The sequence below is a fragment of the Camellia sinensis genome, chromosome 6 (genome assembly GCF_055761805.1).
Source record: "Camellia sinensis isolate YWXY chromosome 6, ASM5576180v1, whole genome shotgun sequence".
In the NCBI taxonomy this organism is placed as follows: Eukaryota; Viridiplantae; Streptophyta; class Magnoliopsida; order Ericales; family Theaceae; genus Camellia; species Camellia sinensis.
Genome location: NC_138966.1, coordinates 14,568,501 through 14,595,191, shown reverse-complemented (window position 1 = coordinate 14,595,191; position 26,691 = coordinate 14,568,501). Strand labels below are relative to the sequence as shown.

At 39.5% G+C, this 26,691-nt stretch overlaps 1 protein-coding gene across 1 annotated transcript; it reads left to right on the top strand.

The window, feature by feature from the left end:
* Positions 1-22,599: 22,599 nt before the first annotated feature.
* Positions 22,600-24,029, top strand: LOC145793179 (short-chain dehydrogenase TIC 32, chloroplastic-like). Its single transcript, XM_082875931.1, has 3 exons — positions 22,600-22,720; positions 23,137-23,183; positions 23,572-24,029. Exons 1-3 carry the CDS (start codon positions 22,600-22,602, stop codon positions 23,734-23,736), a joined length of 333 nt encoding a protein of 110 aa, XP_082732057.1. The 3' UTR covers positions 23,737-24,029.
* The last annotated feature ends 2,662 nt before the right edge of the window (positions 24,030-26,691 follow it).

Below are 26,691 nucleotides of genomic sequence, written 5' to 3'. Positions count from 1 at the left end.
CTTTTCAATGGTGGTGGACAGTCACAAAGCGGAAGTGACGATAAGTCACTTCGTTCAATACCCATTAGAGAGAATTAAATTGAAGTTGGTGGTTAAATGTATGGACTAAATTTTGAATAGTTAACCACGTGAATCTATCGGGCCATCCGTATCAATTATTTGGTATTACGAAACACAGACTTACCCATCAAAGTGCCATTTTTTTTTTTCCTTCTTACCCACGAAATTGCTATGGACTATTAATTAAAATAGTTTAAGACTCTTTTCATGAATATATTATAACTAGTCTAATAATGACTTGTAATTATATAAATAAAAATAAAAATTATTAAAACATAATGTTTAGATTTTCCTTTTCAATGGTGGTGGACAGTCACAAAGCGGAAGTGGCGATAAGTCACTTCGTTCAATACCCATTAGAGAGAATTAAATTGAAGTTGGTGGTTAAATGTATGGACTAAATTTTGAATAGTTATCCATGCGAATCTATCGGGCCATCCTTACCAATTATTTGGTATTACGAAACACAGGCTTACCCATCAAAGTGCCATTTTTTTTTTCCTTCTTACCTACGAAATTGCTATGGACTATTAATTAAAATAGTTTAAGACTCTTTTCATGCATATATTATAACTAGTCTAATAATGACTTGTAATTATATAAATAAAAATAAAAATTATTAAAACATAATGTTTAGATTTTCCTTTTCAATGGTGGTGGACAATCACAAAGCGGAAGTGGCGATAAGTCACTTCGTTCAATACCCATTAGAGAGAATTAAATTGAAGTTGGTGGTTAAATGTATGGACTAAATTTTGAATAGTTATCCATGTGAATCTATCGGGCCATCCTTACCAATTATTTGGTATTACGAAACACAGGCTTACCCATCAAAGTGCCATTTTTTTTTTCCTTCTTACCTACGAAATTGCTATGGACTATTAATTAAAATAGTTTAAGACTCTTTTCATGCATATATTATAACTAGTCTAATAATGACTTGTAATTATATAAATAAAAATAAAAATTATTAAAACATAATGTTTAGATTTTCCTTTTCAATGGTGGTGGACAGTCACAAAGCGGAAGTGGCGATAAATCACTTCGTTCAATACCCATTTCAAAAACTTTTTCAAATTTTCTTAAGTTTTCAAAGGAAATTTTAATTTGTACTATAATGCTATTATATGTATTACAAATTCATCTCATTAACTTTTTTAATCATATTCTGGGTGCCTGACCCCAAATATAGTAAAATAAACCAAACGAAATTAAACCAATTTTTTTTATTTAAATAAAATAGAGTCAAAATTAAATATTTTGAGACAACATGATATTTTCATATATTATTTTCAAGTCAATAAAAATATTTTTTTTGAATAAAATAGAGTCAAAATTAAATATTTCAGAGAACATGATCTTTTATTTGAGAGAACATGATCTTTTCATTTATTATTTTGAAGTAAATACAATTTTTTTTTTAATAAAATACATTCAAAATTAAATATTTTTTGTTTAATAATTACATTTAGTAGAAATTAGACATTTTGATTCAAAAAATATAGACATTAACAATTTCTGAAGCATAATTTGATTAAAAAAATATAGACATTTTGATTCACAAGCATAATTTCAAAATTGCAATTTCTGATTTCAAATTTCAAAATATAGACATTTTGTAATTCCAATTCAACAATTCTCAATTACATGAATATCGTAATATGACATTAACAATTATGAATTATATGAATTTCAAATTTTTAAATTTTATTCTTAATTAAACAAAATTACTTTTAAAACCCTAATTTCAAACCCTAATTTCCTTTTAATTCCTCTTAACAAGCTCAAAAAAAAAAAAAAAAAAAAAAAACTCACAAGCATAATTTCAAAATTCCAATTTTTGATTTCAAATTTCAAAATATAGACATTTCATAATTTCAATTCAACAATTCTCAATTACATGAATTTCATAATATGACATTAACAATTATCAATCATATGAATTTCGGATTTTTTAATCACGATTCTTAAGTAAAAAACATTACTTTTAAAACCCTAATGTCAAACCCTAATTTCCTTTTAATTTCTCTTAACAAGCAAAAAAAAAAACAATTTCCAATTCAACAAATATAAGTTGGTTTATTCACAAGCATAATTTCAAAATCTCAATTTCTAATTTCAAATTTCAAAATATAAACATTTCATAATTTCAATTCTCAATTCTCAATTTTCAATTATATGAATTTCATAATATGACATTAACATATTTATGATTTATGAATTTATGAATTTCATAATTCCAATTTTCAATTCTCAATTCTCATATTTATGATTTATTTAAAAAATTCAAAAAATTCAAAAAATTCCAAACCTAATTTATGATTCAAAAGCATAAAAATTCACAAGCATTAGAACCATTAATAATGTGAAGCCTAAAATGTCATCCTAAAAGGATGTGTGAACAATCTGATATCGAGCAACAATTATCATTAGAACCCTAATTTCATAACCACATTGATAAAGCGTAAAAAATCCAAACCCAAATATTCAATTCACAAGTAACATCCAAAAATTTAAAAGCATAAAAAATTCCACAAATTCAAAAGCATTCACATTTCTGATTTCAGATTTCCAAACCCCGATTTCTGATTTCAAAAAATTCCAAACCCTAATTTCATAACCACACTGATAAAACCCTAACACATTTAATAATTCACATATAAAACCCTAACATTCACAGCAAATTAAAACACATTCACATTTTCACAAACACAAAAAATAAATACATAAAATTAGGGTTAACTGTCATACCACGGAGAGAGAGAGAGAGAGCAGAGATCAGGGTGAGAACAGAGAGCAGAGAGCAGAGAGCAGAGGGAGAGCGATAGTGAGCCGAAGTAGAGCGAGATCGAGTGAGTCTGAGAGCAGAGGGAGATGGAGAGTGAGAGATGAAGAGTGAGAGATGGAGAGTCTGTAGATCGAGCAGAGACGAAAAATGTAAGTGTGAAAAACATGAATGCAAATGACGGGGTTCGTCTTTTATAGCAGTGTGAAAAACGCTTTTTCAATTAGCGTTTTCATTTAGCTACAGTGAAGTCGCCATTAGAAATAGCGTTTTATTCACAAAGGTGATGCACAGTGAGGTCGCTATTCTGAATAGCGTTTTCTCAAGAATGAAGCGCTATTCGTAATAGCGTTTTATAATTGAGGCTAACATCGCCATTCCGAACAGCGTTTTATTAATTAAACTCGCTGTAGACGCGCCCGCGTGAGGCCCTTCGTGCTACAGTTCGGACTCAATTTGTCACGGTTCTTAATCTGAACCAGAGAGTCCAAATCCGGCAAATCGTTTTGAGAAACAGATTTTTGAAAAGAAGTGCCAAACATGGACTGCTTTGCCAGATACAGAGTCGCCACCTAAATATTTTTTATTTTGGGGAATTTAGGAAACCCTGACTCGGTGCCAAAGGCCACGTGTTCGTCATCACCAAAGTTGCCTCGGCTCGGGAACTTGGATACGATTAGGGAAGGTCAGCTATGAGCACCCCCTCTCGCCCGATCAAAGATCGGCCTCTACTAACCGTGATATCTTGTTTTGAAAGCGTTATGTGTTCTTATTCCAGTTATTAGCCTAGAATTACTATGTTATGCGCACAACAAACAAGTATAGACCAAATCGCCTAAATTGGAACAAAACATTTCATGTTTGTTTTGAAAATGGTTTGCTACTCGCAAGTAGGCTAAAATGCAGGTTTTGCCACCCTCAAGTGGGCTTTTAGAAAAGATGATTTTGCCACTATCTAGTGGGTTTAAAATTCACAGTTTTAATGCGTTATCCCAATTTAAGCAATTCGACCTCTATCCACAGGCATTCAAACAGTTATATCACATAAGTAGCTAGCCTCATGGTAATCATGCAATTATGGCAACACTCACACGCATGCGGCATGCTAAAGCATAAAAGCTCACCTAGTACTCAAAGCCAAAACAGAAACCAGTTAGTAATCACATGCATGATCCTAGTTCATATTTGAAATGGCTAATGCAGCACATGCAAAGATGCAATCCAAACAGGCTCGGTTATCCTAAACATGGCATGTGAAATGCTGCAACTAACAAATACTCAACTTGGAATTGAAATGTGAGTGCAGTTAGCATGATGTACCGAGCCTGGTGCATGTAAGACAAATGTATGGATGCACGCATGCTAAGCATAAGGTATGCTAATTTAAATATGCCCTAGTCTACCATCATAAGTGGGTAAATAAAGGGAAGAAAGACGTGGGGTTGGAAGACATACACGCACTCACGCACACTTATTACACAATTGCCCTCACTCTGAGGATCCGAAAGAATAATACAGTCCGAATAACAAATCAACTATCCTAGCTAATTAATTATTACAGACCCTTAATTAATTAACAAAATAAATGCAGAAAGAAGGTGGCCGCAGCCGTGCCTCGGAATGCGCGAATGATACATGTTTGACTCGTCTTACCCGGAAACTCGCTGCCATAGCACTACTGCCTCTGTTTACACTGTCCTAGCTCCTCTGAAGACTGCACAAGTCTTGGAATAGGTTCTCTGCACACTTTGGAGCACCACTGACTAGGAGGAATGGTCACCGGCCGCGGGGAATGATCACCGGCTGCATTTTGATATATCGGCTGCAAATTCCTGGCCGGTCGGCACTATATGTAGCCGACCGGCCAAAACTTCCTATAGAACCTGCAATTGACAGCAGCGAAGGGCAAGCAGTGTATGGCATGGAATTTTCAAAGCAATGTATGCATGGCCACTCTCCCAATCATGTAATGGACTCAAGGGAGTATGCCCCTCGACCTTCGGGCCATCAATTATGCATGATGGCCTAAGAGGCCAAGTTTTGCAATTTCGATATCAAATGAAATGCAAGCACAAAACACATCAAAGGGCCCCAACCCCTATCATGATTGATCAAGAGACAAGGGATGCATGCTCAATGAAATGCAACCTAGGCATGGAGGCTACGTATGCAACATGAACATGCAAATGAGCAATGTATAATAGGCGCGCAACCTAAACATGTAAGCAAACATGGCATGCAACAACATGCGATGATGGACTTAAACTAACATGGATAGCTCGCAAGCATGCCAAAATCAGTGGCCATTAGATGAAAATGAGACTCTCGAAACGCGTGCACGCATGCACGCAAACCGAGGACCAAACCTAAGGCATAGTATGCAACTCTAACAAGGCATAGCAAGGCATGAAATATGGTATACAAGCATGTAATTCCAGCACTGAAATGTGATACAAAACAACCCCGAATCATGGAAACATGGCACCCGATGCATGGAATGGCCCCGAAACACAAAACTAGGCATACGCATTGGCCTATAGCTATACAAAGCATGCATTATTTGATCATGAAGCATGAAGACAGATGCAAGAAAGTCCCAAAACATGCATATTTCCAGTTTATAACAAGTCCCAAAAATGAATGCAAATAGGGCTAATCTATCATGCAAAAATGGCCCTAAAAGAGATATTAAACACAAAGGGACAGCAGCTGGCCCCAAATGGTGATGAGCCCCTCAACAAAGTTGAAGAGGGGCTCAAAATAAGACCCTTTACAGTTTACATCAAGCCACTAAAATTAGCACAAGTGAGGCTAAACTATCATGCAAGAAAAAGGCCTAAAAGGGGGATAAAGAGACAAATGATAGTAGGAGACCTCAAACAGCAAGAGGTCCTTAATCAAACATGAAAGGGAGCTCAAAATATGACCATTTATAGTTTGGGTTGGAGCCCAAAAATGCTTGCAAGTATGGCTTATAGATGAAGCAAGAAAAGACTAGAAAAGGGAAAAGAAGAACTCACCCTTGTAGAGCAGTAAACTAGCAGCTCTTGGACCAAGTTTCTGAGCTCTCAACCTCTTCAAATGGCCTCCAAGTTGCTGGAATGGAGTGTAGAGGTGTGGCACTATGGGTTGTAGTGCAAAGGGTGCAAGAACCTTAGGGTTTGGAGGGTTGAAGGAGAGAGATATAGAGGGTGTATGTATCAAAGCCTCAGCTGGTTTTTGTAACCCTTCAAAATAGTGGTGGAGGGCTGGTTATATAGAGGGAGAGAGGCTAAGGAAAAGGGGGGGGGGGAAAAACAAATTCAAATTTTCCCCCAAAAGGCAGCCCCTCGGACAGTGGGTTGAGTGGAGAATAGCTGGCACAGCTGGCATCCATTCAATCTGTAGAATACTCCGAAAGGTCGTCGGCTAACAAAATTGGTCAGTCGGCTACTTTAACTAGCCGGTCGGAAATCTATTTGGCCGGTCGGCTATCTGTTCTGGCCGGTCGGCCATCTATTTGGTCGGTCGGCCATCTGTTTTGGCCGGTCGGCAGGAAAAATCTGCTCTGCAGGTCCAACTTCAAACGGGGATAACTTTTTCATATGAACTCCTTTTCAGGTCAATCTTGTATCAAAATTGAAGCCCCGGAAGTAAGATTTCCAATGGCACCAACTTTGCATCAAAATTCCAACTGTATAAAGAGTTATTCTTGTTTTGGTGAAGGCTGCTCAGTTTCGGTCCAACCGGGATGATGCCCAACTTCAACCAATCATATCTCCGCCATTCGGACTCGGATTTAAGAGATTCTTGAATAAAAAATGAAGCCCCGAAAGTCTTCTTTCCAGCGGTGGTGGCCTCATAGCTTAACTTCATTTGTATAGACAGATAAGCTTGATTTAGCGAGAACTGCTCGTCTCTCTCTTAGCGATTCTTGCCTATCTTCTTCTCCAACTTGGTTTCTTCTCTCCTCCCCTTCTTTCATCAACTTCAAACCCCTAAGCAAGGTGTTTTGAAAGATTTTCAAAGATTTCATCTCTCTTTCATTCATTTCCACTTTGTCCTTGCTCGGTTTATCGAAAAGCGCATCATTTGACAAAATGTGAGCCTCGAAACATTGTAGAAACTTTATTTCAAAAATGTTTTGAAAGAGAGGATTCTAAGGTCTAAAAACCCTCCAAAATAACTTTGGTCCAAAATGGGGTGTAAAGTTGAGATTTGGCTCTCTCCTTGCCGAAGAAACCGAACTTTTGCCCTGCACACCTTTCTCCACCAAGTAAACCATCAGTAACGCCCAAGTCTTAAGGGCGGTCAAAAATGGGGTGTCTACAGTTGCCTCTCTTTGACAGAACTCATGAGTCATGAAATGACGTGAGTGAATGTCAAAGCCCAGAGACGACCCATTTTTGATGAGGCCGAAGACTTGGACAAACAAACAAAATACAAATGAATGAATGGTTATGCCCGCAGGCTGCCTACGTATCCCTTTGCAAGGAATCAAACCAGCGTAGTTCAGGGGCATGATGCAAATGATATGCAGGAAGATTTTGATAATTGGACTTATACGCTACGCGAAGCCGGCTTGTAATTGGACTTATACGCTTTCGCGAAGCCGGTTTGATAAAACAATGCAAGTGGAATGTGCGTGACAACGCAAGTGAAGAGGTGTGCATGACAATGCAACCTAAGATGAATTCCAAACACACTGAAATCGTGTGGGGAAATGGGACAGAGAGAAACATAGGGACATATCCCGGTGTTTCGGAATGGTGTGAGCTTTGGAACGTATTCCGAACGCTTTTAACCGAAGAGGGAGAGACATAGGGACGTATCCCGAGGATTAGGGACGTATCCCAAAGGTTAGGGACGTATCCCAAGGATTAGGGACGCATCCCAAAGGTTAGGGACGTATCCCAAAAGTTGGGGACGTATCCCAAGGATTAGGGATGTATCCCAAAGGTTAGAGACGTATCCCAAGGATTAGGGACGTATCCCAGTGTTTCGGAGAGGAAGAGAAACATAGGGACGTATCCCGGTGTTTCGGCGAGAAAGAGAAACATAGGGACGTATCCCGTTGCTTCGGAATGGAAAGAGAAACATAGGGACGTATCCCGTTGTTTCGGAATGGAAGGAGAAGAAACATAGGGATGGATCCCGGCGCTTCGGAAAAGTAAGAGAAACATAGGGACATATCCCGTTGTTTCGGAATGGAAGAAGAAACATAGGGACGTATCCCAGTGCTTCGGAAAAGTAGGAGAAACATAGGGACGTATCCCGTTGTTTCGGAATGGAAGAAGAAACATAGGGACGTATCCCGGAGCTTCGGAAAAGTAGGAGAAACATAGGGACGTATCCCGTTGTTTCAGAATGGAAGAAGAAACATAGGGACGTATCCCGGTGCTTCGAAAAAGCAGGAGAAACATAGGGACGTATCCCGTTGTTTCGAAATGGAAGAAGAAACATAGAGACGTATCCCGGTGGCGAAAAGAGAGAGAAACATAGGGACGTATCCCGGTGTTTCGGAAAGAGAGAGAAACGTAGGGACGTATCCCGGTGTTTCGGAAAGAGAGGAGAAACATAAGGACGTATCCTGGTGTTTCGGAAAGAGAGGAGAAACATAGGGACGTATCCCGGTGTTTCAAAAGAAAGGAGAAACATAGGGACGTATCCTGGTGTTTCGGAATGGTGTGAGCATTGAAACGTATTCCAAATGCTCTTAACCAGAGAAGGTCTAACCCGTCGCACGCGCGAGGAGAAAGAATGATAATTGCAAGTGAAAAGGTGCATAACAATGCAAGTAATGAGCGTGACAATACTAGATAGATGTGCAAAATCAATGCAATGAATTAGCGTAACAATGCTAGTGAAGTGGGTGCATAACAATACAATTGGAATGTGCATCACAATGCAAGTGAAGTGGGTGCATAATAATGCAATTGGAACGTACATCACAATGCAAGTGGAACGTGCGTGACAACGCATATTTGAAACAAAATTCCGAATAAGGGAATACAAGCCTTAACAAGATCAATTCAAACATAACCTCTGATTTACCTCTCGGAGGGGTCACAATATATTTCAAAAGGATACACCTTGTGCATGCCAACTGACGATGAGCTACACATCGAAGACATGAATTGAAAATTTCGCAGAAACAATTTGAGCTGAAAAGTGGGTTTCTCTTGCTTATACTTCCAAAACGCAGTTACTACCTTTCTTTCCCAGCCATGTTCACAACTTTCCCTATTCTCCAACGGGGTGACAGACTAGGTTGGTTCAGTATCCAAAATTGAGGTGCATACACGATATCTCAATCTATGGGGCTACCATATAGATTTCAAGCTGGGGATACACCCCTCGGTATTTAAACCAGACTTTAGTCTCGGAAATCCCGAACCTTTGTGTTCTAGGTAATAGCCGTTCGAACTCTAGTTTCCACCGTCGCAGTTGGTCTCCTAGGAACTCATTGTAAACACAACCAAGATGCCTCTGGCAGGGACTGGTTTTCTGAGGGAGCACTTTGATTGCCATTCTGGCTTGAAGCAAACCTAATCTTGAGCTTGAGGTAGAGGCACACCCATACTTCGGAGTAGTGACAAGGCCTGAAGAGGTACATCCAGAGTACAATCACGGAATTTGCTGAAGGTGAAACACACTCAGATGCTTCGATTTTCCCTATTTTCTTTTGCTTTGCAGTCCGGAACCAATATAGCTTCAAATAGATCCTAATTTTACTGTTCTTACATGACCTGGGTTGAACCCTGCAGTTTTCGAAAGAACAAATTCCCTTTTTTGCACAAATGTGGAGAATGGCATAGCACTCTAAGCACACAACAAATCATTTTTTTGAAATTGAGAAAATGAGTTCTCGACCAGGTATTGAGCCTACGACTGAACACAGCGAAAAAGACTCAACAACGAAAAACAAAAGGTAAACAACCTAAACACATCGAGACACGCTCGGAACGACTCAAATCCAGAATCGAGACAAACAAAACAAGAGACACGACACACAGACGTGTACAGGGAGCCTATTTCACCGGGTATTGTTTCCCACCCTTTCTCATTTGTGATCCTCACATCACTCAGCCCTCAAGCTCTATTTTTCTGAAAAAGCCATTTTCTCACTTTTTCTCTCATCGCACATCTCTCTATTCTTCAATCTCTCATTTTTTTTCAATCTCTCCCCTGGGTGGTTAATAGATAAACAGGAAGTCGTGGGCCCTTGCCCCTGGTATTCTACCAGCTTTTGATTCTTGTTCACAACAGTGAATTCCTCCCACAGAGGGGTTGCGCTACAACTGGGTATGTAGCAAATCTGTAGCTGACATCAGTTGATGATGCTCTGCTGGGAAGTTCGGACATGATCAGATCTGTCCAGATGAGGGAGTGGAATATCTCGCCCCATTCCAATTCGTGCTTCGCACTTGTCTTGATACCTCGTTGCTTGGAGGATGAGAGAGCTTTCAGCCCTTTGTTGTTGACTTCAGTTGTGCCCTTTCTGGCAAGTAGAGTGCCCTTTCTGGCAAATGCATTGGCAACAGGGAAAAGACAGGAAGCCTGACTCAACTGTGCCCCTAGTTCATTATTTTGACCATTTTTTGTTTTGGTTTTCTACTAAAACAATTTTGACCAACATGAGAGTTAGATTAACACATTTGTTCGATTTTTTATTTGAAATCATGCAAGTCAGGCTATGAGCACTGAAAATTTTTCCTTTTTTGGGTCCAAGAAATGGTCCAGTTTTTGGAAAATATGGAACAATTTTCGAGAAAATTAGTCAACCTCAGTAAAAATTCTCAAAAATTATTTTTGCAAACGGCCGATGCTTAACAAGCGCGGAACTTACTCTTGAGACGTACAACCTCGGATCTGGACGAAAATTACCCCTTGCTCGAAGAGAGCTGCATGGCAACGGAAAGTTGCCCCTTGTTTGAATGGCACCGCAGTGCATTGAATGGCAACGGAAAGTGGCCCCTTGTGTGAATGGCACCGCAGCGCATTATAATCAGTCCTCGAAGCGATGATTGCAACTGAACTCTCGGATACAGAGAAGGCAAAGATTATCAGAACCATTACATGGACATGATCAAATTTGAAGTGTTTTAGGGCTGGACTTCAGAATGAAGTTGCCTACGTATCCTAAGGATGGGAATCAAGCCTTACGTAGTTCGAGGTAAGGTACACTCGGGTATTATCCTCTTATTTTTAGGCTCTAACTTTTGCCAAGGTGCCCGTTGCGGGTTTTCGACCTTGCGAGCTTTGTTCTTCTTTTCTTTTCAATTTTTTTTCATTTCTTTTTCTCTTCTTTTTTTTTTGCATTTTTTTTCTTTTCTTTTGCATTTTTTTTTTTTGCTTTTTTTGTATTTTTCTCTTGCTCTAACTTTTGCCTGGGTCGCCCTTCCGGATTTTCGGCCCAGCGAGCCTCTCAAATGGTAAAAGTGTAACAAGTCCATGCCAAATGGTTTTAGGGTTTTGAAGCCATCTGTATCCAGGAGAGTGGTTGTTGTATTGATTTACTGAAGGATCCATCTTCGGCTCTTCGAGCATATCTGACATTTTTGCCCCTAGTTTGAGAGGGGGCTTCTGATCTAGCTTTACAAGCTTCCTTTGATCTGATCTTCTTGATCTGACTTTGGTGCCTCTTGTTCGAGAGCTGCTTTGAATCTGACCACACAGGCCTCACGTTGTAGTTGACCATTGAACATTTTTGAACTTAAGTCCAAGGTTTGACAATGAGGGGTCGAGTCTTGAGGCTGATAGCGATCCTAGGCGGCACAATCTCAAGAGTGATTCCACATAGGTCTTCGCAAGATCGCGCAAAACAGTTTTTGAAATCTTTTAAGAAAGCGACAAATCGCTCGCGTTGAAGATAGTGCGGAACCAATCTGGATCAAGTCAGGATCCTTCTCAGTACTTACATTAACAAGCATGATCTCGATCATTAAGGGCTTAGCATGCCTCTCTTTCTCTCAATTGATCAAATTTTACAAAACCCGAGGAATTCCTTCCTCCTCATTTTTATCACAATGTTTCGAAAAAAAGTTTTGGAAAACTTAGGTCGATGCAATGAATTCAAGGCACAGAAAAGACACAGCTTCTAGTCAAATACTGCCATCTTATTTAGAATTTCTGGCACGACTGGTACACGGCAGAAACAAACACAAGAGTGTGAAAATCACTGCATTTCCATTCAGATCTGTTGGCGTAACTGGCTCCAAGGCAGAAACATACTCAAAAGAAAACAAAAAAAAACAGACACAAAACAAGCAAGTGATGTCCGAGGTAACACCCCCGGAATCACCCGACTCTAACAAAACAGGACTGACTCGATACAACAAGACAGACCCGACTGACTCAGTATGAAAAGACTGACTCAATACAGAATGACAAGACTGACCCAATACCCAAGTCAAAAAGTACAAAACTAACATTCGCAAACGCTTAAAACAGTGCGTGCCAAACGCCATATCTGGAGTAAACTGAGTGCCGCCCGCAGGTGGTTCATCCCCCGATTACATAGTCACATTATCCCCCACAAGTTCACTGATCAAGTGTCGATAGACTTTGCAAGACCTGGTGCGGGGATGACCCTGTTGTCAATTAAATTTTGTATCTCGTGGCGGAGACGGACGCAACTGTCGGTGTCATGACCAGTTTGTTGATGGAAAGCACAGTACTTAGTTGGGTCATGCTTTGCAGGGAGAGGATCGGGTAGGGGCCGTTGTTCTAACGGTTTCAGATGCCTTTTCCTGAGTAGGACCCCTAGAGCTTTAGACAAAGGCATAAAGAGCGGGGTGAAAACCCTCTTGCCTCAGGGTAGATAGTCCGAAGTTCGGGGGTTTAAAGTGGATGCACCAACAAAGGGGGTGGCTGCTCTCGGTGTGGTGGTGGCGACCATGCCTACGTCTGAAGTCCTAACAGCTGCATCACCGCTGGTGGTCGCATTCGAACTGCGGGTGAACGCCCTCTTGGGCTGCTCCTTCTCCTGGTCAATGAGGCCCTGCTTCATGGCATCCTCGATCTGTACTCCCATCTCATGCAAATCTGAAAAGGTAGGGAAGGGGAGCACGATCATTTTCTGCATTAGCTTAGGTTGGAGGTTGCGTACAACCATCCGTATTTGAACCTTATCCGTTGGCCTAATGGTCATTAGGCCTTGGCCCTCCAACGGGCCACGAATTCTGAGAAGCTCTCCTTTGGCTCTTGGCGGGTGACTTCAAGATCACGAGTTGTGACCTCAATCTGTGCGTTGTATGAGTATTGATCACTGAAGGCCTCAGCCATCTCTTCCCAATTCTGTTTCACAGAGTTCTCCAATTTTGCATACCAGATTGCGGCTATCCCAGACAGGGTCCGGCCAAACAATGATAGCTTCTGTAATCTGGTGAGGCCCATCGGCCTTAGTATGTCCGAAAACAGTCGCAAATGCACCATGGGATCCCCGGATCCGTCAAAACGATCAATTTGTGGCATCTTAAACCGATCTGACAGCGTCACGGCTGCGTCGGTATACCCGTCCTCAATGTCCGGAATGGACTTCACACCTTGAGATTTCTTGAACAGCTTTTCAAGCTTGCTCACTTTTAATGCCATGGGGTCCACCTTGGACTCGAAGGGAGAATCCGGTTGATTGATAGGAGTGGATGCCTTGGATAGTTGAGGTAGAATCGGGGGCGGAGCCGGCCCCGTTGGGATCTCTGTATCCTCCTAAACGTTCTGAACATTCACCGTCTCCCCGGGTATTGGGACTCTTGGTGGGGGAGGGACCTGGTGTGGAGCAGATGCTCCAGTTTGCTGTTGTAACCGGGCAATTAACTCTGCCTGTTGAGCCATGACCTCGGCCTGTTGTTTGGCAAATTCGGCTTGACGAACAGCGTCCTGCTGCATGGTTTTCATACTTTCTTGGAGTTGGCGCACCATCTCTTCCATTCTTGCCATACTGCCCTGATCTAACTGATCTATCGGTATATCTGTCTTTGTGGTAAAAGCAGATATCTCAACCCAACTGCACGCAGGTGAGATGGATAATGACTGTTGATCCGAAGACTGTTGAACTAATGATCTGTGCCTGACTGGCGTTTTTACCCTGTCTCTGGTGAAGGAACACCGATTGCCCTTGAACTGAATCTCTGACCCGACAAAGTCTATCAGCACAAATCCAATGTACCCGGGGGATAGTGGAGTCTTCTGAAGCTATGGTTCCCAGACTACCTAGCAAAAGAGAAAATAGACAGCACCTCAGCCTGATTTCGCCAAAACAGATATGAGCATAGTAGGATGATTGTGCCCTTCTACTGAATTCTGCCCTAAAATTCTGCCTATAAACCGATACCCTCAGGTAAAGTGAATCCCAAAATACTGAACTGGTGCCCGCAGGCCTGATGCCCAAACTTGCAAACTGATACACGCATTCCCTGTAGAGACGCACTCTAAAGCACATAGCAGATAAGTGAGAGCCAAAACACCCCTATGTTGGGGTAGGGTTTCCCTATCCTATTTTGTCAGGAGCTAGGGTTTCACTACGCACGCAGCGGTTTCAAACAACCTATAATCGGGTATGCAACCTGTCCTAGCTTGGAATGGTCACTATGGTTTCCGAACATGCACTAGGTTGAATGGTCAAAAAGGGTGCCCCGGTAAAAACCGGGGTTTGTGTTCCCATACTGTCAGAGCCCATAATCGGTCAGCCTTATGGCATGCTTTGACAAAGTCAAGCCTCCGGCAAACCGTTCAGGAATGGCAGATGGTAAACACGGTGTCCTAGGCGCACCAATGCACATGCAATGCAAAGAGACACATAAATGAAATCAAAACAGGATATCACGAGTTCGAGTCAAGCTCTCTAAATCCCTAGCAGAGTCACCAGAAACTGTAGACGCGCCCGCGTGAGGCCCTTCGTGCTACAGTTCGGAATCATTTTGTCACGGTTCTTAATCTGAACCAAAGAGTCCAAATCCGGCAAATCGTTTTGAGAAACAGATTTTTGAAAAGAAGTGCTAAACATGGACTGCTTTGCCAGATACAAAGTCGCCACCTAAATATTTTTTATTTTGGAAAATTTAGAAAACCCTGACTCGGTGCCAAAGGCTACGTGTCCGTCATCACCAAAGTTGCCTCGGCTCGGGAACTTGGGTACGATTAGGGAAGGTCAGCTATGAGCACCCCCTCTCGCCCGATCAAAGATCGGCCTCTACTAACCGTGATATCTTGTTTTGAAAGCGTTATGTGTTCTTATTCCAGTTATTAGCCTAGAATTACTATGTTATGCGCACAACAAACAAGTATAGACCAAATTGCCTAAATTGGAACAAAATATTTCATGTTTGTTTTGAAAATGGTTTGCTACTCGCAAGTAGGCTAAAATGCAGGTTTTGCCACCCTCAAGTGGGCTTTTAGAAAAGATGATTTTGCCACTATCTAGTGGGCTTAAAATTCACAGTTTTAATGCGTTATCCCAATTTAAGCAATTCGACCTCCATCCACAGGCATTCAAACAGTTATATCACATAAGCAGCTAGCCTCATGGTAATCATGCAATTATGGCAAAACTCACACGCTTGCGGCATGCTAAAGCACAAAAGTTCACCTAGTACTCCAAGCCAAAACAGAAACCAGTTAGTAATCACATGCATGATCCTAGTTCATATTTGAAATGGCTAATGCAACACATGCAAAGATGCAATCCAACCAGGCTCGGCTATCCTAAACATGGCATGCGAAATGCTGCAACTAACAAATACTCAACTTGGAATTGAAATGCGAGTGCAGTTAGCATGATGTACCGAGCCTGGTGCATGTAAGACAAATGTATGGATGCACGCATGCTAAGCATAAGGTATGCTAATTTAAATATGCCCTAGTCTACCATCATAAGCGGGTAAATAAAAGGGAAGAAAGACGTGGGGTTGGAAGACATACACGTACTCACGCACACTTATTACACAATTGCCCTCACTCGGAGGATCCGAAAGAATAATACAGTCCGAATAACAAATCAACTATCCTAGCTAATTAATTATTACAGACCCTTAATTAATTAACAAAATAAATGCAGAAAGAAGGTGGCCGCAGCCGTGCCTCAGAATGCGCGAATGATGCATGTTTGACTCGTCTTACCCGGAAACTCGCTGTCATAGCACTACTGCCTCTGTTTACACTGTCCTAGCTCCTCTGAAGACTGCACAAGTCTTGGAATAGGTTCTCTGCACACTTTGGAGCACCACCGGCTAGGAGGAATGGTCACCGGCCGCGGGGAATGATCACCGGCTGCATTTTGATATATCGGCTGCAAATTCCTTGCCGATCAGCACTATATGTAGCCGACCGGCCAAAACTTCCTACAGAACTTGCAATTGACGGCAACGGAGGGCAAGCAGTGTATGGCATGAAATTTTCAAAGCAATGTATGTATGGCCACTCTCCCAATCATGTAATGGACTCAAGGGAGTATGCCCCTCGACCCTCGGGCCATCAATTATGCATGATGGCCTAAGAGGCCAAGTTTTGCAATTTCGATATCAAATGAAATGCAAGCACAAAACACATTAAAGGGCCCCAACCCCTATCATGATTGATCAAGAGACAAGGGATGCATGCTCAATGACATGCAACCTAGGCATGGAGGCTAAGTATGCAACATGAACATGCAAATGAGCAATGTATACTAGGCGTGCAACCTAAACATGTAAGCAAACATGGCATGCAACAACATGCGATGATGGACTTAAACTAACATGGATAGCTCACAAGCATGCCAAAATCAGTGGCCATTAGATGAAAATGAGACTCTCGAAACGCGTGCACGCATGCACGCAAACCGAGGACCAAACCTAAGGCATAGTATGCAACTCTAACAAGGCATGGCAAGGCATGAAATATGGTATACAAGCATGTAATTCCAGCACTGAAATGTGATACAAAACAGCCCCGAATCATGGAAACATGGCACCCGATGCATGGAATGGCCCCGAAACACAAAACTAGGCATACGCATTGGCCTATAGCTATACAAAGCATGCATTATTTGATCATGAAGCATGAAGACAGATGCAAGACAGTCCCAAAACATGCATATTTCCAGTTTATAACAAGTCCCAAAAATGAATGCAAATAGGGCTAATCTATCATGCAAAAATGGCCCTAAAAGAGAGATTAAACACAAAGGGACAGCAGCTGGCCCCAAATGGTGATGAGCCCCTCAACAAAGTTGAAGAGGGGCTCAAAATAAGACCTTTTACAGTTTACATCAAGCCACGAAAATTAGCACAAGTGAGGCTAAACTATCATGCAAGAAAAAGGCCTAAAAGGGAGATAAAGAGACAAGTGATAGTAGGAGACCTCAAACAGCAAGAGGTCCTTAATCAAACATGAAAGGGAACTCAAAATATGACCATTTACAGTTTGGGTCGAAGCCCAAAATTGCTTGCAAGTATGGCTTATAGATGAAGCAAGAAAAGACTAGAAAAGGGAAAAGAAGAACTCACTACAAGAAAATGGGACTTAAAAGACGGAACTATTTGCGACGGTACATTTGCCGTCGCAAAAAGACGGTAAAAAATACCGTCTCAAAAAACAGAGTATTTGCGACGGTAAAAAATGCCGTCTCAAAAAACAGAGTATTTGCGACGGTAGAAAAATACCGTCGCAAAAAAAGAGAGTATTTGCGACGGTATTTTCTGCCGTCGCAAGTACTCTTCTTTTTTGAGACGGTATTTTTCTACCGTCGCAAATACTCTGTTTTTTGAGACGGTATTTTTTACCGTCGCAAATACTCTAATTTTTTGAGACGGTATTTTTTACCGTCGCAAAAAGTCACTTTTGTGGTTTTTTTTTTTAAGTGAATATTTTTAAATTTTTAAATATTTTTTTTAGATCCACTTTACTTAAATGTATCTAAAAAAAAAATTATGAAAAAATATTTTTAAAAATTAATAAATACATACAAATATAAAAAAAATGTATTGAATTATTGTATTTCTTTTGTATTTTTGGTATTTAGTGAATTTTTAAAAGATTTTTTTACTTTTTAGGTATATTTATGTTAGGTGTGTCTAAAAATTAAAAAAATTAAATATTAAAAAAATTCAGTAAAAATAATATAACACGGAAAACAAGAAAGTATAATTTTCTCAAAAGAGTTTTTGAAAAACTCTAACCTAACATAGTGATTGTGGTTTTGAGACAGCTTCATATATATACAGTCACAAAATAGTTTGAATAAATTCAATGGTATTTTTCTGTCACAAAAAAAACAAAAAAAACGATGTCGTCTTACTCTTTTAATATAACATCTCTTTTCATTCATTTTTTCATCTTCCTGTCTCTCTGTATTTATCTCTCTCTGTTCTCTTTATCTCTTTCACTCATCACTCTTCTTTCTCTGTCTGTCTGTGTATCTCTCTCATTTTCTCTCTGTGTCTCTCGCATATCTTTCTTCTCTCTATCTCTTATGTCTTCTCTCTTTATCTCTCTCGCTCATCTTTCTTCTCTCTATCTCTCTCGTTTTTTTTTTCTCTCTCTCTTATTTATATCTATCTCTATCTCTCTCGCCCATCTCTCTTTTTCTGTGTCCCTCTCTCGCTCATCTCTTTTCGCTCTATTTCTTTCTTTTTGTCTATCTTTCGCTCATCTCTTGTTTCTCTCTCTTTTTCTATCTCTCATTCTCTCTCTCTCTCTCTGTCTCTTTTTCTGTTTATCTCTCTCTCTCTGTCTCTGTCTCTCTCTCACTCTCACTCTCACTCTCTCTCACTCATCACTCATCTCTCTCTCTGTATGCTTGTCTATTTGTGTATTTCTCCCTCATTATATTCGTCTTGCCCACTCTCTCCGTCTCATATTCTCTATTTATTGAGCTTCTCCTCGATTTATCTATCTTTTCTCTCATTTCTTTTCTGTCTCTATCTCTTTCGTTCATCTCTCTATCTCTCTACCTCTCTCGTTCATCTCTTTTCTCTCTCTGTCTCTTTTTCTGTCTCTCACTCTCTATCTTTTTCCCTCTTTGTCTCTCTCTCTCTCTCTAACTCATCACTCTTCTCTGTTTGTCTGTCTGTCTGTCTCTGTCTCTCTCTTTCTCTCGTTGTCTCTCGTTCATATCTCTTCTCTCTATCTCTCTCATCTGTCTTCTCTCTCTGCCTCTCTCACTCATCTCTCTTCTCTTTATCTCTCTCGCTCATCTCTCTCTGTCTCTTTCTCATTTATCTCTTTTCGCTCTTTCTCTCTTTGTCTATATCTTTTCATCCATTTTTTCATCTTCCTTTCTCTCTTCTCTTTCTCTCTCTCACTCATCACTATTCTCTCTCTGTCTGTTTGTCTATCTGTCTCTCTTCTCTCTATGTCTCTCTCTTTTTCTGTGTCTCTCTCTCGCTCATCTCTTTTCGCCTTATTTCTCTCTCTTTTTGTCTATCTTTCGCTCATCTCTTGTTTCTCTCTCATTTTCTATCTCTCTCTCTCTCTCTCTTTTTCTCTCTGTCTCTTTTTCTGTCTATCTCTTTCTCTTTGTCTCTCTCTCACTCTCACTCTCTCTCACTCATCACTCATCTCTCTCTCTGTATGCTTGTCTATTTGTCTATTTCTCCCTCATTATGTTCGCCTTGCTCACTCTCTCCTTCTCATATTCTCTATTTATCTATCTCTTCTCTCATTTCTTTTCTCTCTCTGTCTCTTTCGTTCATCTCTCTTCTCTCTATCTCTCTCGTTCATCTCTCTTCTCTCTCTATCTTTTTTTCTGTCTCTTACTCTCTATCTTTTTCTCTGTTTGCGTTGCTCACTCTCTCACTCCCGTCTTCTCTATTTACTGAGCTCCCTTTCGATTTATCGATCCACTATAAGAAAATGCACTTTTAGCGACCACTTTGTCTCTCTCTCGCTCATCACTTTGTCTCTGTTTGTTTGTTTTTTTTCTCTCTCTATCTCTTTATCTCTCTTCTCTATCTGTCTCTCACTTATCTCTCTCTCACCACCCATCTTCTCTACCATATTCACCACTACTGCAAATGCCATTCCACTACTACGACTGTTGTCACTCCATCTCTACAACTATCATTACTACCATCATCGCTACCACTCCACTACCACCACTACTACTACCATTACCTCTCATCTACCACCGCTATTCTATCTCCTCTACCACTACCACAACTTCACCACTTATCTCATTCACCATCACTACCACCACCACTATCACCTCTTATCCACCACTTTCACCACTACTGCCATTTCTATCCTCTACCACAAAAAATTAGTTCTTGATTTTTAGTATAAAAAAAAAATGAGTCACAAAAAAATCATTGACCACAAAAAATTAACTTTATTTTAATGAAAAATATTATCCCTACTTCTACCAAATAAAAAAAAAATAATTTTTTATTCATTAAAATAAATATGAAACAAATAAATTTTCAACCTTACTAAATGTAAAAAAAAATAAAATTCATCAACTATAAAAAAAATTTATTTTAATAAAAAATAATTTTTTTAACAATTCTTTCGTTGCCAAAAAAAAAAAAAATCATTTTATTATTTAAATATTCATTTGTAATAAAAATAAAAAAAATTCCAAAAAACATTTCCAATCTCCCCCCCCCCCCCTTTTTCCATTCCCACTCGGGTTCTCCTACCCCAAACCCAAAATCCCCAATGTCAAAAATCCCTAATCCCTTCCCCCTTTTCCATTCCCGCTGGTTTTTCCCCCCTCAACCAAAAATCCCCAAAAAAAACCCTAATATGCACACAGCTCTCTCATTCCTCTCATTTCATCTCATCTCATCAGTCTCTTTCTCACTCTCATTTTCATCTGCATAGATCGACTCCACACCGATCAAACTCGCAAGATCGACTCCTCACCGATCGACCTCACTCTCTCATTGCACCGATCGATCTCATAGGTAAGCTTCTCTCTCTCTCTCTCTCTCTCTCTCTCTCTCTCTCTCTCATCTCATCAGTCTCTCTCTCACTTCATCTCATCAGTCTCTCTCTCACTCTCTCATTTTCGTCTGCACAGATCGACCTCGCAAGATCAACTCCTCACCGATCAACCTCGCAAGATCGACTCCTCACCGATCGACTTCACGGATAAGCCTCTCTCTCTCTCTCTCTCTCTCTCTCTCACATCTCAACATAGTTTGTGTGATTAGAGAAAATGATATTTATTTTTTAAAGTTATGAAATTTGAATGCCATTGGTATTTATTATCAAGTTGAGCAGTTCATGTATATGTATTTTGTAAGTATGTAAACTTTTTGAACTTCTTGTTTTTAATGTTGTAAAGAGTTCAAGAATGAATAATTATTTTTAGCTGTATGCACTTTTAAAGTAAAAAACTAAACCATCTTCCGTACAGATATTACGAAATACTTGCAAACATTCTGTGTGTCAAAACTGACCAGCAGATTCAACCTTGGCCCTTGGGTACCTAATTTGTTGTCCCAACTTGGAATTTTGAAACATTTCCAGAATAAAGTGCTATTATCGCTTTGTTCCCATTTTTTAAAGATCTTCAATTTTGTACTCTTTAGAATCTTCTTGATGCTCTTTCTTCAATAAAAATTTATTTATCAAAAAAAAGTGCTATTATGGCTGGTATTGCATACCCGCAAGTAGCCCCTGTGATGTTGTTGATGAGATTAAACTATGAGTAGGTTATATGTGAGAAATAAATTCTTTAGCCTGGTCTTTATAAGACCTTTCTGAAATTTTTTTGGTATACAAAAGTATGAAAGAAAAAGACTATCTATCCTTATTAAGAACCATGCACGATAATTCCCTGGAATTAAAAATGTTTAGTTGGTTGCTCATGCTCCCTCTAACCAAGAAAGTAAATACTACGGGGGCAGAGAAAGGAGAAGTAATTAGTTGCTGAGAGGAATTAGTGTGATTTGGGAACTTCAATAAGATTTTGGTTTTCAAATTTTACAATGTAGTCAATTTTCTATACTGCAGGTATGTGCATAGTTACCAAAGCTACTTGTGGAACCATGCTGCAAATGGGAAATGACCAACTAGTCTTATTTACATTTGTGATGGTAATTTTCTTAAAGCTCCTTCCCATGTATGCTCTGTTCTCTTGAAATATATTTACTTTCTCTGGGTCCCACTACTCTATCATTAAAATGCATAAAGCAACTGTGCAGAACTGCATGTATAAGAGATTTATGTTACCTTTGTACAGGTCATTTTCTTTTGACAAATCTTTTGTTGGAGACCATGAAAAATACAGCACGTGTAAGCCACAAAGAAGGAAGGATTGTTAATGTGTCATCAGAGGGTCATCGGTTTGCATACAGTGAAGGAGTTCGATTTGATAAAATCAATGATGAATCTAGGTAATAAATAACAACATCTTCTTCTTATGAGAGTACAGAGTTTTTTTTTTGGTACAATGGAGCAGGGGTAGAGGGGAGACGAACCTGTGATAGTCTAGTGAGATACACAGACTCTGGTCAGTTACATCATCTTTAGTAAAGAATTACAACAATGCCAGTAACACAAAAACTGAACACAAAACTGGACACAAAAAGCACATAAATGGACAAGATTTGATGGTGGAGCCACTTTTCATAAATCTTATCCTTCCACTTGTTTTTTTGGTTCTGGTTCCAATTCTGTGTTCATAGACTTATTGGATATATTTTAACAATAGAGAGTTCATGTATTGTTGCAACTCAAAATTCATGATAGGTACAATCAGTTGGTCCTGACTCTGTGAGAATAGTCACTTGTACCTTTGCTTCATTATTTAATTATTTTTGTAATAATATGCTGGGCTGAACATTTAAATGACATATTGGGTTGTCTTCTGTATAATTAACCAGGAAGAAGGGGTGAAGATAACTGCTAATTCACTTCATCCTGGAGCCATTGCCACCAACCTTCTGCGTCACCACGGCTTTCTTGATGGTAAACCTCCGAGCCTTGAAATTCATATAGCTATGTTCTTAAAGTATATTTGTGGATATTCCAATTTATTGGATTGGTAGTGGTTCGCTTGCATTTAAAAAAAAAGACAAAGAAAAAGAAAAGAAGAAGCTGCAGTGATGCTTGTTTTGGATCAGTACAAAAATCTTGGTAGACAATTTTTATTTTTATTTTTAATTGAAGTATGTAGATTGTGTGCCATTTTATTTGATATTTTACCTGGGATATTTTGCAAAATATGTAACTGTACCGGAAGAGTTCTGTTCATGAAGTATGGTTACAAATTTGATAGGTCTTTTAAAACAAAATAAGCCATGGATAGTTGAAACTTAATTGTCTCATAAGGTTCATCATGGTTTTTAGATTGATATTACTGCTTTGGTTCTTGTCTGTTGCAGGCTTAGTTAATCTGGTTGGTAAATATGTGCTGAAAAACGCTGCGCAGGTTTGTTCTCTGTCTTTTTTATATTTAAGACGCACAACAGTATTTCTTTGAACATAATTTTGTTTTCTAGTTTTCTGTTGTGGAAAACAGAAAAACAAAAGCTGACACAAAAAAAGTTGTTGCCCAAATTGTTTTCAGGAAAGTTTTTTGAATACACCCATTTTGTAGGAAACACTTTTTAATTGTTTTCTGAACTTTCAAAAACTATATTCCCACAAAAATGAAAATGTAGGTGTTTCCTAACTTCTCTTTGTTTTTGTTTATGGAAAATTAGCACGTACAAACATCTTGATGGCTTCACTTGACGAGGAAACATGGTCAACCTTTTTTTATATAGGGTATTTCTATGACACGGTATGGTAATTAATTTCAACGGTTGTGGTTGTAGGGGGCGGCAACTACATGCTATGTGGCATTGCATCCGCAAGTCAAGGGGGTAACAGGGGAGTATTTTTCGGATAGTAACATAGCCAAACCAACCGCTCAGGCCAAAGATTCCGATTTGGCGAAGAAATTGTGGGATTTCAGCTTGAGCTTGACTGATCCTAAGTGATGCTTTTGTTGAATTGATTTGTGTAGAATGAAAGCATTTTGTCCTAAGTTTTAAGTGTTATGAAACCCTATTGTGTGACAGACCTACTTTGAATAGCTGTAAATTTATGGAATTTAATGTTGTGAACTTTTGACATAAGTTCAGTACATGCTGTAATCTTTTCTCATAATCAACTTGATAGACATGCTGGATGGAAGCTAAATAGTTTATATACGAAGTATAAGAGGATAGAGCTCACCTTTTTACGTCTTGTTTGTGAACGGTTTTCTATGTAAATAGTTTTATTCTTTTAATCCAGCTCGGCAATTAGAAAAAATGTGCATGTTTTTACAATAATAATTATAAATTTGTAAAGTTAATCAACACAAATGGATGTGCAGTTTAATTATTCTTTGTAAAATATTGAATTTGATGGTTTGATCAATTTTTATTTTTATTTTTTGTTATGATGTTTTTGTGAATGGAATGTAAATAATCAGCTCTTTTCACTGTCGGAAAAAATAGAAATTTTTAATATTTTTATTAATTTTGTTATAGGTTTTACTTTTTGCGACGATATTATACTGTCGCAAAAAATAGAAATTTTATTATTTTTTAATATTTTTTGCGACGGCATTACACTGTCGCAAAAAATAGAAAATTTTATATTTTTTATACTTTTTGCGACGGTACCACACTGTCGCAAAAACAGTATTTTTTTAAAGAAAAAGACTATTAGCGACGGTATTTTTTGCCGTCTCAAATAACATTTTTAGCGACGGTAAAATAGGGCCGTCGCAAAAAAGTCAAGAAATTTCAAACGTTATTAGCGACTGCACGGTGCCGTCGCAAAAAGGTAAAAAATGCCGTCGCAAAACATTAGCGACGGCACTTACCGTCGCAAAAACTCTTTTGCAACCCCTGCAGTTGCGACCCCCTCTTGCCGTCGCAAAAAGTCATTTTGCCGTCGCAAAAAGTATTAGCGACGGTATTTTACCGTCGCAAAAAGTCATATTTTTTGTAGTGACTCATCCTTGTAGAGCAGTAAACCAGCAGCACTTGGACCAAGTTTCTGAGCTCTCAACCTCTTCAAATGGCCTCCAAGTTGCTGGAATGGAGTGTAGAGGTGTGGCGCTATGGGTTGTAGTGCAAAAGGTGCAAGAACCTTAGGGTTTGGAGGGTTGAAGGAGAGAGATATAGAGGGTGTATGTATCAAAGCCTCAGCTGGTTTTTGTAACCCTTCAAAATGGTGGTGGAGGGCTGGTTATATAGAGGGAGAGAGGCTAAGGAAAAGGGGAGGGAAAACAAATTCAAATTTCACCCCAAAAGGCAGCCCCTCGGACAGTGGGTTGAGTGGAGAATAGCTGGCACAACTGGCATCCCTTCAATCTATAGAATACTCCGGAAGGTCGTCGGCTAGCAAAATTGGTCGGTCGGCTACTTTAACTAGCCGGTCAGCAATCTATTTGGCCGATCGGCTATCTGTTCTGGCCGGTCGGCCATCTATTTGGTCGGTCGGCCATCTGTTCTGGCCGGTCGGCAGGAAAAATCTGCTTTGCAAGTCTAACTTCAAACGGGAATAACTTCTTCATATGAACTCCTTTTCAGGTCAATCTTGTGTCAAATTGAAGCCCCAGAAGTAAGCTTTCCAATGGCACCAGCCTTGCATCAAAATTCCAACTGTACAAAGAGTTATGCTTGTTTTGGTGAAGGCTGCTCAGTTTCGGTCCAACCGGGATGATGCCCAACTTCAACCAATCATATCTCCGCCATCCGGACTCGGATTTAAGAGATTCTTGAATAAAAAATGAAGCCTCGAAAGTCTTCTTTCCATTGGTGGTGGCCTCATAGCTTAACTTCATTTGTATAGACAGAAAAGCTTGATTTAGCGAGAACTGCTCGTCTCTCTCTTAGCGATTCTTGCCTATCTTCTTCTCCAACTTGGTTTCTTCTCTCCTCCCCTTCTTTCTTCAACTTCAAACCCCTAAGCAAGGTGTTTTGAAAGATTTTTAAAGATTTCATCTCTCTTTCATTCATTTCCACTTTGTCCTTGCTCGGTTTATCGAAAAACGCATCATTTGACAAAATGTGAGCCTCGGAACATTGTAGAAACTTTATTTCAAAAATGTTTTGAAAGAGAGGGTTCTAAGGTCAAAAGCCCTCCAAAATAACTTTGGTCCAAAATGGGGTGTGAAGTTGAGATTTGGCTCTCTCCTTGCCGAAGAAACTGAACTTTTGCCCTGCACACCTTTCTCCACCAAGTAAACCATCAGTAACGCCCAAGTCTTAAGGGCGGTAAAAAATGAGGTGTCTACACTCGCGATTCACAATAGCACCTTAACTATTCATCAAATTTTGGCCTCCAAATAGTTAAAGCGCGATTTGTAATAGCGCTTTAGCTTAGTTTGGGAATTCCGTCAAAACTAGGCCTGGGAAATAGGAGGCAAAAGAGGCTTAGTTTGGGAAAAGTCCCGAAAGAAAGAGAGTGCAGGTGAGAGGAAGAAGAGAGGTCTGAGGAAGATAGAGAGATGAAAGGATTGAGGAGACTTGGTGAGTAGTCAAATCTATTCTTGGAAAGTTTTTTTATTTATTTATTTTTATTTTTATTTTTTAATTTATTGATGGGAAGGGTAAGAGAGAGAAATGGATATAAGGACATTTCCAACTATTCACTAATATTTCATCAAATTTGAATAAAAAAAACACGAATTTTTCTATCTGATATCAGTTACTCTAACGGTGAATTTGTAACTGTCATCAAAACACAGGTTGTCCGGGGAGATGACCGGCCGGTCGTCCGATCGGTCAACCGGCAAGAGCAAATGAAAAAAAGAAATAAAAATTCACCAACTTGTTGATAGTCCACACCATTGCTCTGTTTTGGAAATTGTTTGATTAAACAAAAACCATCAAACCATACAAACAAAAAAAACTAAAAAACTAAATATGATCCCATACTATGAATTCAAACAGCCA